At 33.8% G+C, this 17,676-nt stretch overlaps 2 protein-coding genes across 2 annotated transcripts; one reads left to right on the top strand and one right to left on the bottom strand.

The window, feature by feature from the left end:
* Positions 1-2,878: 2,878 nt before the first annotated feature.
* On the top strand, positions 2,879-4,328 carry LOC130802379 (auxin-responsive protein SAUR76). The gene has a single exon (XM_057666359.1). The coding sequence runs from the start codon at positions 3,336-3,338 to the stop codon at positions 3,711-3,713; it is 378 nt and encodes a 125-aa protein (XP_057522342.1). The 5' UTR covers positions 2,879-3,335; the 3' UTR covers positions 3,714-4,328.
* Positions 4,329-4,356: 28 nt separating this feature from the next.
* LOC130802378 (proline--tRNA ligase, chloroplastic/mitochondrial) lies at positions 4,357-17,376 on the bottom strand. The gene is made up of 11 exons (XM_057666358.1): positions 16,939-17,376; positions 15,811-15,867; positions 13,362-13,472; positions 13,139-13,225; positions 12,951-13,064; positions 12,581-12,787; positions 12,337-12,474; positions 11,371-11,532; positions 8,091-8,290; positions 5,323-5,406; positions 4,357-4,790 (listed from the first exon to the last, which is right to left on the bottom strand). The coding sequence occupies exons 1-11, from the start codon at positions 17,281-17,283 to the stop codon at positions 4,649-4,651; spliced, it is 1,647 nt and encodes a 548-aa protein (XP_057522341.1). The 5' UTR covers positions 17,284-17,376; the 3' UTR covers positions 4,357-4,648.
* Between the last annotated feature and the right edge of the window lie 300 nt (positions 17,377-17,676).

Raw genomic sequence — 17,676 nt, 5'->3', positions numbered from 1 at the left:
CAAATGAAATTTCAGTTGGATAATCTTGAGATATATTTTTATTGGAAATTTATGATCATAAAAGAAAACGAATAATGTACATTTGACTATATGTTTGTGTGCTTGCGACTAATTATTAAAATATATTAAATCACGTAAAGTGTAACATGAGGAAAATGAAGCTCTTATGTTTGTTGTGATCCAAGTACAAGGGTGATTAACATGTTGCCCTGTTTGGTTAGTATAGCTGGCAACAAGTATTATTATTTCTGCTACTTGATACGATGTTCGGTCTTCCTTCTATTTATTGTGATCCAAGTAAAAGGGGTGTGCACACTAGGGTTACCTGAGACTACTCTGCTGGCCTTAAATTATATGGGGTGGCGACCTCTTGATGAAGTAGGTAGAGGGGTAAAGCCCCGGCCTACTGGCGTTCTCGTTCCCTCAAATTAATAATTGATTATGTGTGCTGTCATTATTAAATATCAAATTAATTAATTGGTTTTTGTGATATTATATTGTTTATGTAAATTGATTTTTAACTCAACTATGAAGTATTATTTTCTAAAATTATTTTTCAATTTATTTTCTTAAATTATTTTTTTTTTAAATTTAATTGTTTCAGGGGATAGAGTTGAAATTACTCAATTTCCTGATTTTGGGAGTTTTTTCCTTGGTTTTTCTTGGATTCTTATTTTTGCAAGTTATTGATCGCATGAAGATCGTAGAGTGAGGTCCACCTAAAAATTAGTTTTTATTAGTAGTCATGTCTCAGTTAAAATTTCACTTTCAGTTGTAAGAATTATTTAGTAGTTAAATTGTATAAAAGTAATTTATATATTTGTTTAGCCTTACATCTTTTTTTTTTTTTTATCAAAAATAGATGTGGAATGCTCCTATGAATAAGTTTGATTTATGTTTTTCTTTAAAAAATCCTTTGTAAAATTAGACCTAATTATAAGGGCCTTACACCCCAATAGATGATCGCTGACTTGTCGCTGATGAGTGGCAATCACATGTTGGCACTCACACTCGGCTGGGAGGCGGGCGCACCATGTTGGTGGGATGGTTTGATTCAGATTAATAAAGGTAATGAGGAATATAATAGATTGACAGGTGAAATTAAAACAAATATAAATTTGATACCATTGTGATATGTATTGATATGAGGATATGACTCTGACCTAACAATATTACCTAACTTATCTACCTATGTGACTAATTATGATATAAATACAGATCTTTTTTTTTTTCAAATACACATGAGAAAAATTTTAAATATTTCTTCTTTAACGTATTACTCTTAAAAATATGATTATCTCTTTTCCATCAATTGATAAATTTTGTTATATTTATAATAGTCGGATGATATAAGATTTCAAAAGAAAAAAGATGAGAGACTAGTAGCTTAGCTTAGCATTCTAGTGTTTGTTCAAGTCACCGTTTTTGACGGGTATGCCCATATCTTTGGGTGCAAAACTTCCATACACGTACGAGAGATAGACATTCAAGGATTCAAGTCGAGTATAAATCCATCACTTATATAGACTTTAATTTTTGGGCCGGGTCCATACCTGAATCTAAAATTAAGGGTATAGAATACTGAATCTAAATCCAAACACTTTGGGTTCGAGTTAGATCCAAACTCAGACCTAGATCCTTGAAAATACTTGTAAAAGTGAATTTTTAAGTATGTTAATCAGATTTAGACCTTTACGACCCTTGAATTTTATATAAACTTGGATCGGATCCGGACCATTAAGGTCCAAAAAAGTTAGATCCTAACTACGCTAGATCTCTACTAACACCGTAGCAATGCAAGTCGGAACCAAGTGCATTATAAGATGTTTTGCCCTTTTAATTATTATTATTCTACATTAATTAATATTTAGTAAAACAATTATTGGATGTAAATAGGTTAAGTTTGTTAAAAGCTTCCATTAGTTTTTTCCAAATTCAAGCAAGATTCGTCAAGTGTGCTTCAACAAATCCAGCATGCTTAAATTATGCACCAAATTAATGATTTTTGGTGGTACTAACACTAATTAAGACATTCTAACGACAATGTTTAATTCAATGATTTGAAATGAATTCTTTTGGATCTAGGAATTAAATTAAAAAGGATACAACTGATCACTGAATTGCGGTAATAAGTTTATAAATTCTTGTAAGAGACGTTCTCTTTGAGAGATTATTTCTAATTGGACCGATTCATTATATGTTTTTTAAATATTTTATGTAGGCATTTAGAATGATGTAAGTAGACATTTAATATATTGAAAGTAGGCATCAAAGATACGGTAAAGCATTAAGTAAACATTAAGAATATGGTAAGTGGACATTAAGAATATGATAAGTAGACATTAATCTTCAATGGGTTGGGTTTGAGATACGTCTCTCAAAGAAACAGTCTCTTAAGAGACTAGCTGTAGTAACTTAATATCATTTGATCGAAAATCAAATCTCGTCTCAGATAATGCAAGTAACAGTTTTTTTTTGATAGAATTTCGAGTTTAATTCTCACCAATCTTATCCTTCCCTTCCTTTTGGCCGATCGTGTAGAAGATATTTAGATCTAGACAACATAAATATAAACAACTGTTATATTTTTAACATTGTGTACCGAATGAGTTGTAAATGACTTCAACCTGTAAGTACGTTTTAAAGAATATGCACAACATAATCTTTTTGAGTTGTGACGGTAAAAAAGTTGTTTTCGAATGGTTCTAAAAAATAAAATTATTGACTACAGCTTATAGAAATAATAACTCTACATGATTTAGTACTATATAACTTATATTTACTCAGATGGAAAAAAAATATTAAAACGAAAGAAATACCCTTAATAAAAATTAACAAGAGTATAAATACTCTTCCGTCTTTGACTCATGTTCAATCCATTCTATTGAATTTGTTATACTTTTATTTTTGGCCAGGATCAATATATACAGATTTTCAATTCTATTCCATATATTCTAATCGCATTTTTATCTTATCCACATATTTCTCCCATTATCTTTCAAAATATACCCTTTTATCTCTTTACACAATTGCTTTGATTATATTTGGGGCTATTTGTTTCTAACATAAATACTAGTGTCTACTACTCTACTAGTGTATTGCTAAAATTGAAAACAATAGAGGGACAGATAGACAGGTAAGAGTCATTATTAATTTGATTGGATTGGAATAGTCCCACTTTCTGTTAACACAAGCCAACAAACTTAAAGATCTCACCCAACACAACCAAGAAAAATAAAATAAAATAAAATAAAAAGGTACAACCAAAAAAATAAAGCTAAGGGGCACAAGAATCTCAAGTCACCAAGTTTAGTTAGCTTCAAAGTGAAAGAAATATGAAGAAACTTCAACATTTAATATTAAGAAAATGCAAGAGTTTGTCAAGGCAACTAAAAAGATCATCTTCCTACACAAGTCTAAGGTCTAACTCAACTAAAGAACGTTCTAAGTATTGCGGCGATGATGGTGAGACAATCTATGTTGGGAGCTCTAGAAGGCGGTATATAGTGAATTCCAACTATTTAACTCATCCTTTGATCAATGCACTTATCGAGAAATCGAAGCAAAGTCGAGCTGATGATGGTATCTCTATCGAGTGTGAAGTAGTTCTTTTCGATCACCTTCTATGGATGCTCGAAAATGGTGATCCTTGTCTTCGAAATACCAGCTCCAATGAGTCTTTGGATGAACTTGTTGATCTTTATGTTCAATAATCAAAGGGCTTGTTTGGTAAATGACGAGTTGGTTGGTCAAACAGCTAAAAAGTATTAGTAAATAGCTTTTAAGCCGGCTGAAGAATTATAAGAAAGCTTTTCATTGAATTTTAGATTCTTACCTATTGTCCCTCTTATAACATATTTTCCAAATATCTTCACAGAAACTGGCTTAAAAAAATAGTTCAACAGCCAATACATCCAGCTAGTCAAACCAATCAACAATCATTTGCCAAACAAAATCATAAACTTAGACTAATAGTAATCTACTTGTGCTGATGAAGAGGAAATCTGATGTCCAGGTATGTAATATGGTTACTGTATGTTCACTAAAAATACATAGTTTGAAATTGTATAGTGAGCTTTCAGAAATTAAACTAATATATTATTTCCATTGTAATGTTTGATCATAAAAATTCTACTATAGTTATTGATCATAATTATGTGACTGATATTCATTTAATTTTCTATGATTTATGGTGACATTTCTATAATGAAGAGATTTGAGAACAAATCCTGACAAGCAGAAGATATCTAATCATAGGATTTGAAAACAAATCCTGATTAGTTTTAGGGTTTTGGGCAATTATATTGAGAAATGGCAAATAATAGTACCAAAAGTCTGACAAACAGAAGCAAAAAAAGTAGAAACCTATCGACCAGCACTATAACATATGAATGTACATCCAAATATCGTTGATCCCAATCTTTTGGAATTAAGGTTTTGATATTGTTGTAGTTTATTGTTATACATTAAAATAAAATACGCACCTGTAATCTGGTGCGAAGAAAAACAAAAACTATTTGAGGCTATTGTTCCGATACCTGATCAACTAAAAAAATGAATTCTCATATAAACCAAGTTCGATTGAATGAAATGCTACAGCGAAGATGTAGTCAAGCGAATCTCCTTTGGCAATAGCACAAGCCTGTAGCTAGTAAGATTTTGCGAAAATTGCGACTTCCTCAGCAGGGTTTCCAGTCATCAAGCAACATTTTATGCCTGGGGGTTGTTCAAAAGGAAAACATCTGATCGTTGCCCCGGTTTCCTCTTTCACTTTCAATTCGTCCTTGTCACTGCACGAAGCAATAGAGAAAGCAAATAAAGCAATGGCGATAATGTTCACAATACTTCAAAAAGAGAACAAGAACTTGTAGTTGTAACGCTGTACTTATGCTTCATAAAACATGAAGATACAACATTTCACTACCCCCAACGCTATCTAAGGGCTCCCATGTAAGTAGATTTTGAAGGGGTCGGATGTACGCAACTAGAGGTGTTCATTACTTCATTCGGGTCATTGGGTCGATTTCGGGTCGGTTCAAAATCAAGTCTTGTGCCTACATTGACTTTTACATGATTGTAAATTCATTTTTAAATTGGGTTAAATCCGGTTCGGTTATAAGGTCGGGTGAATATTGGATTATCGAATCTGTTTTGAACACCTCTATACGCAACATTACCCTCGTTAGTGATAACAACGGTTGTTTCTGATAACCCTTGGTAGCAAATATCATTTGGAACTAAACGCAAATAAGAAGCGCGAATGATTTACTAAGGCATTTTAAATATAGTCTATAGGTAAAAAAGAGGGGGGAAGAAGATCACCTGCCAGACCATGGACCTCTTGCCCACTTTCCATCAGATACTGCAGCTTTAAGCTCGTCATATGACGCCACATCCACAATGTTACTGCCAAATAGTTTCATGTCAGAATCTCTGATACCAATAGTTCTCAAAGGCACTCAAAACAGCATATAGAGGCATGACTTGTCACAAATTCTATACCGAAAGAACCAAGCATACAAATCCCAACAATGTCGTGACTCCTGAGATTCACACAACGAAAAACCTTTACCTAGCTTTGCGGTGCCTGAAACTCTGCAATCTTAATTTCTAATGTGTTACGATTAGGTGACTAAAGTCCAATTACATAACGCATGTTGTCCGGTAAACAACACATATAAATCTCTCATTCTCTCCTCTCTACCTTTCTACCCATCCTACTTCAATCTATTTCCAATTACATAAAGCATGATACAGGGAGACTTAGTTTTTCCGCTTAAGTTCCAAGAATGGTTTGTAAAGCACTAATCAGATTACTGATGTTCCAAGTAATTTTCTGCAAACAATGGGGCCCAACCCAAGAACCCCATCCTCCAGTCATCAATGTCTTCCAGTTGATCTATCACATCACAAAAAGGTGTAGGGGCAAGGATAAAGAGGGAAAAGAATGCGTTGGCAAACACCAATGACCTCTTTAGGGTTTACAACAAAGTTTGAGCTGTACAGGCCGGCTGACATAAGAGAAAAGGAAGTGTCGGTGTTGATGATTCAATAAATCAAATCTGGATAACTCTAACATATTGCACATGCAATACACATATGGAGAAAGTAAGCTGGGCCCAACAGCAGAAAGGGAAATTGCAACTGAGAAAATCTCGTTGACAATTAGACTTGTGCAACGGGCTGAATACGGGCCGGATCTTATAAAAATAAAGAGCTTAAGCGGGCTGGGCCCATTCAGCCCAGCTCAATCCGTTTTGATGAAATTGAACTTACTAAAAATGTGATGCTACACAGTACATTATATACTCATCCTCCATTCTAGATTTCTGATGCCACAAACTTTAAGTTCCATACCTCGAGTTCATGAGTGGTAAGATTACTACGCTTAAGAAAATGAGTGCAGCATTTGGAGTTTTTTTGTGTGATCTGTGATTCTATTACATTAAAATTCTTACACCTCCAATATAGGACAAAAATATGTGACAAGTTAACTGTATTATTGTTTCACTTTCAAGAGACAACATCAATATTCAAAATCCCAATTCTGACCTATGATTCTACGACTCTACGAACTAGAAACAGGCGAGTAGTACGGATCCAAATCCCTCCCCTCCAAAATAAGTATTCAAACAAAGGAAACTAAATCCCCCCAAATCCCCCCTTTTCTTTCCCTCCAATTCTTTCAATCCAAAATAATCGTAAAGGCCTAGAAGAGGGTAATATTCCAATAAACCACCCATCTCACTATTTTCTATTTGTTTAAAGAAAATAATGAAGGCTCCATAAGGCCCGCATGATAAAAAATTTGGGGCCCCAACAGGCCCCCAAGCCTGTTGCAAATGTAACTGACAATCAATAAGTCAAATATGCTGCGTTTATAAGGGTGAATCCACAAAATTGCCAAAAACATGTAAAATAATTCATGATTGAAGCTTCTGCATATATCTACAGAAATATTGCTTCCATTCCCTATGATGCAAAATCCTAGATAAAATCAAAAATTGTATTCACATATAATAGAACTTTTGTAGTATACACAAATGCATTCTTAAGTAATGTACAGTAAATTGTTTGTGCAAGTATTCAATCGATTACAAACTGGTTACCAGACAAGTTTTAATCTTAGACTAGATAGTGTTTTGGAGTACTATAAAATGCAGTAGTTAACTAACAAAGTATCAAAGAAATCTAGCATCTGTTTAAGATGTGAAGTGATAGTATATAGACATAAAAAATGTGTGCTAAAAGTTTGTTAACAATGGAGTGATCTTTTCTCTAGTATAACGTTTATTCGTTTTTATTTTTTTTATACTTCGTACATGAGAATCCTATTTGTCACTCATTTCCAGTGCCAAGCCCAAATAAAGAAAGGTTGCATTAGGCAGGTCATAACCACTGTTACGCTGCCACTTCCACAATCAATAGTTTGTGGAGGAATATCAATTTTTTCAAATACTTTACTGAAATTGGGATTTGATACTAAAAAGAACACTAATGACGGCAGTCAAGAGACCAAAAAAAAAAACCTTTGTACCAAGCAATGTTGAACAAGGCTCCATTTAGGGGAAAAAAAGAATTGTCAAAAGAAATAGGGATTTGATATTTTATAAAGGAATAAAGGATTGGCAAGGAATTTTGGTTTGTAAAACCCTACTATAAAAATTTTCAGGCCCTCGAGTTTTGCCTTCCCCTCTTCATCTAAATGATTTAGTCGGCCTTTTGGCGGTCTCTATCAGTTTCACTTATTAGGGTAGCACTGGTTTCACATTGACTTCTGAAAGACTGGAAATCTAACCAAACTAGAATTCATACTAGGTAGTGGGGGGTTGTTGGGTCCTCCCTTTTCATCTCTTTCTTTTACAATAAGCTAATCACTTGATCTTCTTATTAGAAACTTCATTTATTTATCTATCATCTAATCATCCAATGGGACATCATATTTGTAATCCAACTGGCATACAACATGACTGCTTCTGATGCAGCCCAAAAGACACATCTCCATTCATTTGGATACACAGTTGTCATCCACAAAAGAATCCACACAAAAGTATGATATCAAGAATCAAAGTCAATGCACAAGCACATACCTATCACGAAATGAAGTCGCCATGCTCAATAATGATGCTTGTATCTCATCCAGCTTGTCTTTTACATAAGGAACCAAAGCATCAGGTTCCATGGATACTCCAAACACTTTACCTTGTTTTCCAGGAATATCTCTCCTAGATACAACCACACTCTTATTCAATACATCGCGTGGACCAATTTCAACTCTTATAGGAACTCCCTAAGAAATAAACTTTGTTTTAGTGAGAGCTGAAAAAAAGATGTAATACACAAAACTCTGAATTTCACTAGACTCCATAAGATTTATACCAAAATTCATACAAAGTAAAAGAAAAAAAAAATTGCATAGCATTTCATAGGCAAAACCAGCAAATCACTTGTATACACATGGACTCTCAGCAAGAACGACCTGACAAATCATTTAAGTCACAAAATAATCAACTGAATATAGTTAAGCACCCTCATTAAAAGGATGATTATAGAAGCAGTAGTGAATCTAAAAATTTGGCGGAAGGGTGGCAGAAATATTACTTATGGTATTAAAAATTCAAATATTAACCCATTTAGTATTAAAACATGAAAAGAACTATTTAAATTGTTGTTGAGTTCTAATATTTAGAAATCGGCTTACAATTGCATCTTATTTAACATCTAAAGCAAATCTTTTATCTAAAAATATTGAAAAAAATATATATTTGTCACAAAAAATTATCATCATCAACAACACTGTCAGAACCTTAATCCCAAAAGATTGGGATCGGCTACATGAACCAATATATAAGTTCTAATAGTCGTCCACATGAATTCTTCTTCTCCATTCATTCTGATTTTCTGCCATATCATCTGTAAGTCTAGGACATTCATATTCTTTTCCACTCCAATCCCTCGAAGTCGTCTTCGATTTTCCTCGCCCTCTCTTTTAGTCTCCCAAACTATCGTCCTTAACGATTTTCAAAATTCTCATCTCTGCACATATCCAAACCATCTTAAATGATTCTCTTTCATCATTTTCTTAATATTTGCAACTCCTAAACTCTTTTATATCTTTGTTTCAAATTTTAACCCTCAAGGTATGCTCACTCAACACTCATTCATCAAAACATTTGCCTTTTCGCTATTTCTATCTTTCTGAAATGATCTTTTCTAAAAGCACAACATTCAAATCAATATAATAGCACCAGTCTAATGGTCGTTCAATAAAACTTACCTTTTAACTTTAATGGCACACCTCAATCATATAATATTTCAATAACCGCTCCCCATTTTTTCCACTCACACTTCATTCTATAAGTCACATCTTGTTGGATGTCCCCACTACTCTGAAATATAGATTCAAGGTATTTGAAGCATCCACTTGAAGCGATTTCTTTCTCTTCTAGCTTTATAGTGTCTCTAGTTATCTCGCTTGTGTTAAAATTACACTCCATGTACTCTATCTTACTCCGACTTAATTCGAAACTTCTTGACTTCAACTCTTGTCCCCAATCCACATCGTTCTAACTTAGCATTTATCTCCCTCATTGGTCTCATCTATGAAAATAATATCATCAGCAAAAAACATTCACCAAGGTATGTCTCCTTGTATTGAATGTGTTATATCATCTAAGACCGTTGCGAAAAGAGGCTTGGGTTCGAGCCTTAATGAAGGCTAATTGTGATTAGAAAATCATTTGTTGCCCCTTCACATGTCCTAAAATTTGTTTTTACTTCTCGATACATACAACTTATCATAAGAAATATATTTTTTATTTTACGAAACATTCTTTTAAAAAAAGGATCATTATACCTCTATTAAGACTTCAACAAAGAAAATAAAGTCAAAATACAAAAAATAACTAGAATTATAGTTGGTCCATCTCAAAATAATAATGCCGAAACCTTTTTTCGCGTCGGGTCAATTTCAGGTTGTGGGTCTAAATTGTCGGGTTTCTGAATTTCGGTAGGATTTCGAGTTGGATAAAAATCTAATAGTGGATTAAAACTTCTATTTTTAATATATATTATTTTTTAGGGGTTGTGAACCCCACACAACCAAGTAGAGTCGCCAATGTGTAAAAGGTAAAAAACTGCTTCATAATCATAAATCTATAAATATTACTACCTACTATTCAACCTATTAGTCCCATTTAGTTTTTCACACTTGTCGAGGCAACATTTTAATCCTTAATATCTTTAGTTGTTCTTAATTAAAAATTATATAAAAAGTTGATATTAATAATCCTTGTATTGAGACGAATCAAACAAGATAGCACATGACTATATTTTAACTTATAGATTAAGAATAAAAAACAAATTAAGAGTGATATGTGAATAGTGACAAAAATGAGACAAATGGGTAGAATAGAAGAGAGTATTTTACATGTGACTTGTGACTTATGACTTCAAACAAAAGTAAATTTATGATTACAACAAGGGTCATTTTTCTCAAATGCAAACTTAGTTTTGAAAAGTGTTCCTTAGGCGCAATGGTGAGCCTATAGTAACCAAAGGTAATGAAAGGCAATGACATGGGGCATAAAGATGCTGAAGAAGACATACTTAAACCAAATTTATAAAATTAAAATATGATGAAAAAATGAGGTTTCGGTGCAATAGCGGTTTTGGTCATGGTGATAATATGACAATTGACGAGGTAATGTGATTGTTGTACAACCAATATCAGCTGACACTATGAGATATCAGTTAAACGGGCCTATAAAGTGGTTTTTTGCACTTATACAATGCGGGAGGAATCGCTAAATTTGAAAACCTTACAACTCGGTCAATACGATATTGTGGCCTTACTTTTGCATTGTAGCTAGGGACCTAGGGTCTCTTAGGGTGCCTTGCGCATCATTTCTAGTATTCACTATTTTTTAGGAGTTCATACTACAATTCAAATATAACTTTAAAACATTGCTAATGTAGAGAAGGATCTCATATGAACCCCTTTTACATTCTAATAATCAAAATTAAGAGTTCATAGAAAACCAAATGCAGTTTAAATACAAGATTTACATACAATCGTTTATCATATAAGCTTATTTTATTTCTATAACCCAAATCTATCATAGTAACATCTGCCTCCATAACAAGACATGATGCTCAAATGCCTACCAAAAAAGAATGATAGGATATGGAAAAAAAAATTGAAATTGAAATTTGAAATCACTTAATGAAATGAAAAACAATGCAAAGATTACAAGTTACATCAACTAAGTGATTAAAGCCAACATGGAGAATTGCAGTGAAAATAAGTGATGGGGTGCTCAAATTTAGGCCTCACATGTCATAACAAAATGAATAACAGTGAGCACTCACCTTCATTTCCCAAAAGTTAAATTTCCATCCAGGTGTTCTTTGCTCCGTGTCATCAACTTTGACTCTAATCCCTGCACCCTTCAGAAATTCAAATGCAGTAAAGGCAGCATTAAGTACTCCTGCCTTCTCTTCTTCCTTTTTCCAAATTGGTACAATTACAACCTGAATAATAAACCTATAATTATCAGAGAAAAGCAGAAAAACATAATGCAAAGGGCAACATAGGTAGATCAACATGAAATCAGCACGTAAACCAAAAAAAGGAACATGCTAGCTCATAATAATATGCTCTATTCACAAAAGCAATCAATAACCAGGAGCATACATTGTATAGCTGTGATGCTGAGATTCAGGCACATATGTCAAGCTTAGATACCGAGTGTAGGACTCGTCGAATTCTACATTTGAAGACACATGGACTCGTTTGGAAAAGGTCCAAAATCCAGAGACAGCTATAAGGAATAGAAAAGCACATATTTGACTTTTCATTTTGCCTTCTTTCATGAAACCAACTTATAGTGTTTTCTCTTTTGATCCCTCCTCCCCATTACCCTTTTCCTACACTTCCTAATTTTCATAAATATGGTTCCTAGTGTCGGGTCCATCCTCCCCTTGGCAATTCCAACTCCTATCTCATGTCATTACTGAAATTGTGTTATCCCAACACTGACATGGAGGGGTAAGTGTTGAGTCCGAGCTTCATAGTTGTATATAAGTAACACATATTTCTATAGTTAGATTAGTATTAACACTTATCTCACATTACGACTTTCCTCAAAAAGAATGTTAAGGTTTGTTCATTCCTTCTCTATCCTTTCTTTTTCTTTTAACTAGATGACATAAATCGAAATCAAATTAATCGGACAGAATGTACTCAGTTCACAGGCAAAAAAAATTTTTTTGAACAATTGTTAAAAGTTTGAGTTGTCATCATATAAAGAAAAGATTGAATCTAGAATTCAAAACCTGTATAGGTGAAAGCCTTGGTGGAAGCATTAAACCAGCATCATCACCATGAGTCATAATAATACCGCCCACAAAACGTGTGCTGATAGCCCATGATGTCTGCCACACATTTTGCCTTTGACCATTCTCATCAGTAAACTGCACATACAGATGTCAAATTCTGTTACTCAGTTGAAATCTGATTCTTAGATTAAAGCTAGAAAAATAAAGCAATAGAGAGAAGAAGCTTCCAGTAGGTTGAAACCTGTGTGCCAAATGCACGTGAGAAATTCTGTCCAAGGTTATGGCTAGTCCCAGCTTGTAAAGCTTTTCGATCACCCATCATAGCTTCAATGGTATAGGTCCTATCTGCACCAGCAAATGTCTCAACCTTTGATTTTCGACCTGCAATTACAGGTATTGCAGCTTGTTCATAAGCAAATTTGGTGTAAACGTCGATCATAATCAAGGCCTGTAACCACACACACACACACACACAAAAAAAAAAAAAAAAAAAAAAAAAAAAAAAAAAACATGAATTAGTTAAAGAATTCATATCTTTAAAGTACTTGGGCTACTAATCAAGTAATCATTATCTTAAGTTGTTACAAATTTAAATACTCAAAGTCTCAGACCTCTTTCTCTGCTTCTTCTGGGGTAGCATGAGCTGTATGACCCTCTTGCCAAAGAAATTCAAGAGTCCTTATAAATGGCTTGGTGCGCATCTCCCATCTTGTGACATTTGCCCACTAAAATGGAAGATTTTAGTTATATAAGAGGGATAATATAGAATTACAAACTTCTAATCTTATAGTCATCTCACCTGATTAATCATTAAAGGAAGATCACGATGACTATGGATCCACTGAGTAAACATGTGGTTTACTATAGTTTCACTAGTAGGTCGAACCTGCCAGAACCTCAACAAGTGCAATAATCAAACTAATGTTCAGTTACTGGCTTATGAATTTTAAGGTGCACAATAAACTTCATTAGAACTCAAAAAATTGCATATGTATGAAAAAAATCATCATTTGGAAAAGTACCACAAGTTTTTCTTCAAGTTCCTTGCCTCCTCCAATAGTTACAAGAGCTAATTCTGGACTAAATCCTTCAACATGACTAGCTTCTTTCTCTATAAAAGAATATGGTATAAACTGCAACAAAAGAAATTGATGAATCATATCAAGGACAGACATATAAAACCCATCCACAAAAAGAAGGTATAAAAGAAAAAATAACTCTTCAAGTTATATTTAACAACCTTTTACCCTGCTTCTCATGAAAATCAATTCAGATAGATCCCCAGGCATCACTCAATCAAAAAAGTAGAGCACTTTTTATTAATGAAGTGTATTGCTCTACATTTTTCCAAAAGATCAAATGCTTCAAAAGCCTAAAAGTATAGAATCTAGGACACATGTTCTTCTAAATTAACCAAACTAATTACTTCAAATCAAATAAAAAATCACAAAACAATCATAGAGTAACACCAAAGGAAAGAAAAGTAAAACACTTCCAAAAAGTTGTCAAGTGCCAATGATCAACAGCCAATACCTAATAATCCTGTCTTACGGCACCACAAGTGACAACGATACTTTTGGAAATGTTAAAAGAATAAATAGGTGCTAGTAGTTATTTGCATTGCATTGGTTAGGAGCATAGAAAAGATAATGCATAGAAATTGGAACAAAATGGAAGGATAGAGATGGTGATTTGTGAGGGTTACTGTGATATTATGTGAGATCTTAGTCCTGTTTAGAGAGTTTTCAGAGCAACTTGAAAGCTTGGGAACTGTTGTAATCTCTCAGTCAAGAGCTCTATTCGAGAAAGTTCTCCTTACAACCACAAAGGCAAAAGAAGAACCATGTATGCTGACCTGCAACCTTTCTACAGAAGCTACCACTGTCCACACTCCACACAAGGGCTAGCAGAAGATACCTTAGATTTTTAGATGCAACTATAGATAGGAAAGAAACACATATCGACATAAGAAAGAAACTACAGACATACTACAAAGAAGAGATATCCTCAGCATTGGAAACGGGGTATATAGCTGAACATATCCGGAAACTTTATATAATATATGAAATGACATCTTTAGGGTTCCTCTTAGCATAATGGAAACAGCACCCTGTCCAATATTGACTCCAAAATATTAGCCATAATGTAAATACAAAGATTAGTAAGGGCAAGAGAACAGATGAAAGAAGTTGCATTACACCTCTACCCAAGATTCTTCCGACAACAAAAGTAAATCAGTTCTAATGTTAAAGACCTCCAACATAAATTCCAAGAGTAGGAGGCTTGATGCTTAAGTGTATCCAACAATTTCATATATTTTCACACGAGTTTTCTTCATAAGTCAAAGGCTTAAAGAATTAGGCTCCTATGAAAATCAAGGAATCTACTTGTCTACCAAAAAAATATATTTCAAATACTAAACTGTCGAGAGCTAAAATTCCTTCATTACCGCTTTCAACAGACTTAATCAAAAATCAAAGGTATCCTATCGTCTTCTTTGACATTAGTTATCTCTAATCAAAGTCCTCCATAATTATCTTAAAAATCCAAGCAGATTGTTTGACTGTAATTAGAAATAAGAAAATACATAAGTTTTTGCAGAAAAAGATAGCACACCTTTTCCTATCCACCAAGTCTCCAATTTCCAAATTAATCCTCTACATCAAAACCTTGAAAAGAAGATTGCCAAACTAATCATACTTTTGTATTAGCCCTTGCTAATTAGGTAGCCATATTTCCAGGTGAAGGAAAACTAAAACCACATTTAGCATCCAAAAACTAGTTGAAAGCATGAAAGCAACAAGCTATTTAGGGAAGTACCGAAATAAAGTTCAACATTTAAAATGGAGACATAAACGCTTTTGTGACGAAACATTTCAACCTCACATTTAGGATGTAGATATCAGATATGAAAGCACATGTGCATGGTGGAAAAATGTCGTTTCAGTTAGCGCTAGCCGTCGTGATAGATGTGGATGATTTGGAGTTTGTCACAACTTATATTTTGGTTGTGAAAAGCTAAAAGAAACGTTTACAGTACAGTCATTATACGCTTATGAATGCAATATTTTGCACTATGCTTATTTTGAAATAACACTCTTCCATTACACATACTTGCTCATGTAAAATCAATTACTCCCACAATCATTTATTGAGAGCTCGTATCTTCTAGTGAAATGAATTAAGCTTATCAATCATTAACTGAATTAAACTTCACTAAGAAAAAAGTGAGAGAATCAGTACTTATAAGTACTGTACTGAGATCAAGTGTTGAATTAAAATGAATTAAAGTTATGATAAGTTAAAAACATCAGCCCTAAATTATCATAATTGAAAACACATATAAGACCATCCTAAACCATGATCCAAAATTTTCCTAGAGCTTCTGAAATGTTAAACTCAAATTATACCTTTATTATACGTTCATGATTGAAAACAACACTATAAAACCATTTGAGGGCAAGCAAGTACCTGCGGGAAGTACATGTTGCTGTGACCAGTTTCCTTGAACTTGACATTTAAATATTCCTGCCAAGTCAAATACCCAATTAACCCACAAATTGAATCTGAAATAATTGTCAAAATCGATACGATGCTAAGAACTTTGATGAACGATAATAATAACAATGAACTAAACAAAGGTTTGATAATGTAAAACTTCCAAAGAGACACAAAGATTTAAGGAGGTTCACTTAATGATGGCTACGTCCTCCGTCGTGTGTAGTTTCTTGTTTATATTATATCAAAGAAGTATAAAACACTCTTACAAATGAAGTATTACAATTGAGTAAGAGATAAAAACAAAAGGCTATGTATTTGGCTTAGATGTTGTGTTTGATTGTATTTTATGTGCGTATGAGAGCTCTCTATTTATAGGAGAGATCACACTAAGTAACATTAAGTTCATTAAAACTATGAATAAATGATAATGAAAAAACAGTCCCAAGTACTTGAAGAGTCAAAAACAGCATCCTAGGAGCATCAGAGACTTCACTCGACCAAAACAGGAGCTCGCTCGATCGAGCAGTTTGGTCGAGCGGGCTACAAGAAGTTTCTGGTTGAATTCTGATTGCTCGCTCGACCCACCCTGGAGCTTGCTCGGTCGAGCGAGCTGGTCGAGCGGCACTTCAGAGAGCTTCTGACAACATTGCTCGACTTGCATAGTACAGCATCTTGAATTAAACCTTTTACACTTCTTCATTGAGTCCCATAACTCTTATACTTAACTCACACTTCATTACCTCATTGATCCATACTTTTAATCACCATTATAAACCACAATCATCAAGACTCAACTTAATACATCCACATTAACACACTCTTCGATTCCATCCCAAGAGTCACACATGAATGCACACATCAATTACACACATCAATTGTGCACTCAAGTCACACCATTCATGACACTATTCATAACAGAATCAAATACTCAAAGTGACAAATTTGAGTAATAAAATGCAGAATATGTATGCATCTAAACATTTCAACAATAACCCAGCATGTAGAAGCAAAAAAACAATAAAAAATGACAACCCAGAAAGCATAAAAGAGTAAATAATTAGTCAAATTCAAATGGGGAAAATAAGAAAGGAAAAGGACCTGAATGGCTTCCCAAATAGCATAGCCATAAGGGCGAATGACCATAGTACCACGAACAGGACCATAATCAGCAAGCTCAGCATTAGAGATAATATCAAGGTACCAAGCATTAAAATCCTGAGAACGAGGGGTTATTACTCTATCTTTATCTTGGGATTTTAACTTGGAATTGTCCATGCCAGTGGTAGTTGTACTGGTTTCTGACGCTGTGCTTCTGACGGAGAATCTGACGAATGATTGAAGAAGATGATTCCGACGGAAAATAGGAATCGATCGAGAGGAGGAGATGTAAGGTGGGAAGAAAACGGAAGAAACGGAAGGTAGTCTTAGAGTTAAAGCCACCATTGTTGATAATACTACTGAGCTCTTTGGGTGGCTTCTCGTGGATGAGGTTCTGGTTTTGTTTCAAATGTTGGCAAATAGGAGAGTATGACTTGTTTCATGGATAAAGTTAATATTTGTTCTAAATCTTTCATACAACTTATAAAATTTTAACTTATTTTGAAATAATTTTTAGATTACGGCCTTAAAATTTAGCACTTCTACGAATTACAATTTCAATGTGTTAGTTTTGTAAATTACGGCCACCAAAGTATCATAATTTTGCAGGTTTATGCCAAAACACAGAATTTTAACCATTTTAATGGTCGGAATTTAAAGTTAAGTGGTCGAAGTTCTATATTTTTTGTCTGAACTTGTAAACTTTAATACTTTGGTGGCTGTAATTCAAAAAAATAA

Source organism: Amaranthus tricolor, chromosome 16 (assembly GCF_026212465.1).
Source record: "Amaranthus tricolor cultivar Red isolate AtriRed21 chromosome 16, ASM2621246v1, whole genome shotgun sequence".
In the NCBI taxonomy this organism is placed as follows: Eukaryota; Viridiplantae; Streptophyta; class Magnoliopsida; order Caryophyllales; family Amaranthaceae; genus Amaranthus; species Amaranthus tricolor.
Note: the sequence above shows the minus strand (reverse complement) of the source record. Positions and strands in the feature narration are given on the sequence as shown.

Excerpts from the sequence above, each read along its gene's own strand:
- LOC130802379 (XM_057666359.1), top strand. The coding sequence starts at position 3,336 with ATGAAGAAACTTCAACATTTAATATTAAGAAAATGCAAGAGTTTGTCA.
- LOC130802378 (XM_057666358.1), bottom strand. The coding sequence starts at position 17,283 with ATGGTGGCTTTAACTCTAAGACTACCTTCCGTTTCTTCCGTTTTCTTC. Across the intron at positions 12,788-12,950 it reads CAGAAGAAGCAGAGAAAGAG|GCCTTGATTATGATCGACGT; the intron begins GTCTGAGACTTT and ends GTGTGGTTACAG. Across the intron at positions 4,791-5,322 it reads AGAGGTCCATGGTCTGGCAG|TGACAAGGACGAATTGAAAG; the intron begins GTGATCTTCTTC and ends TGCTTCGTGCAG.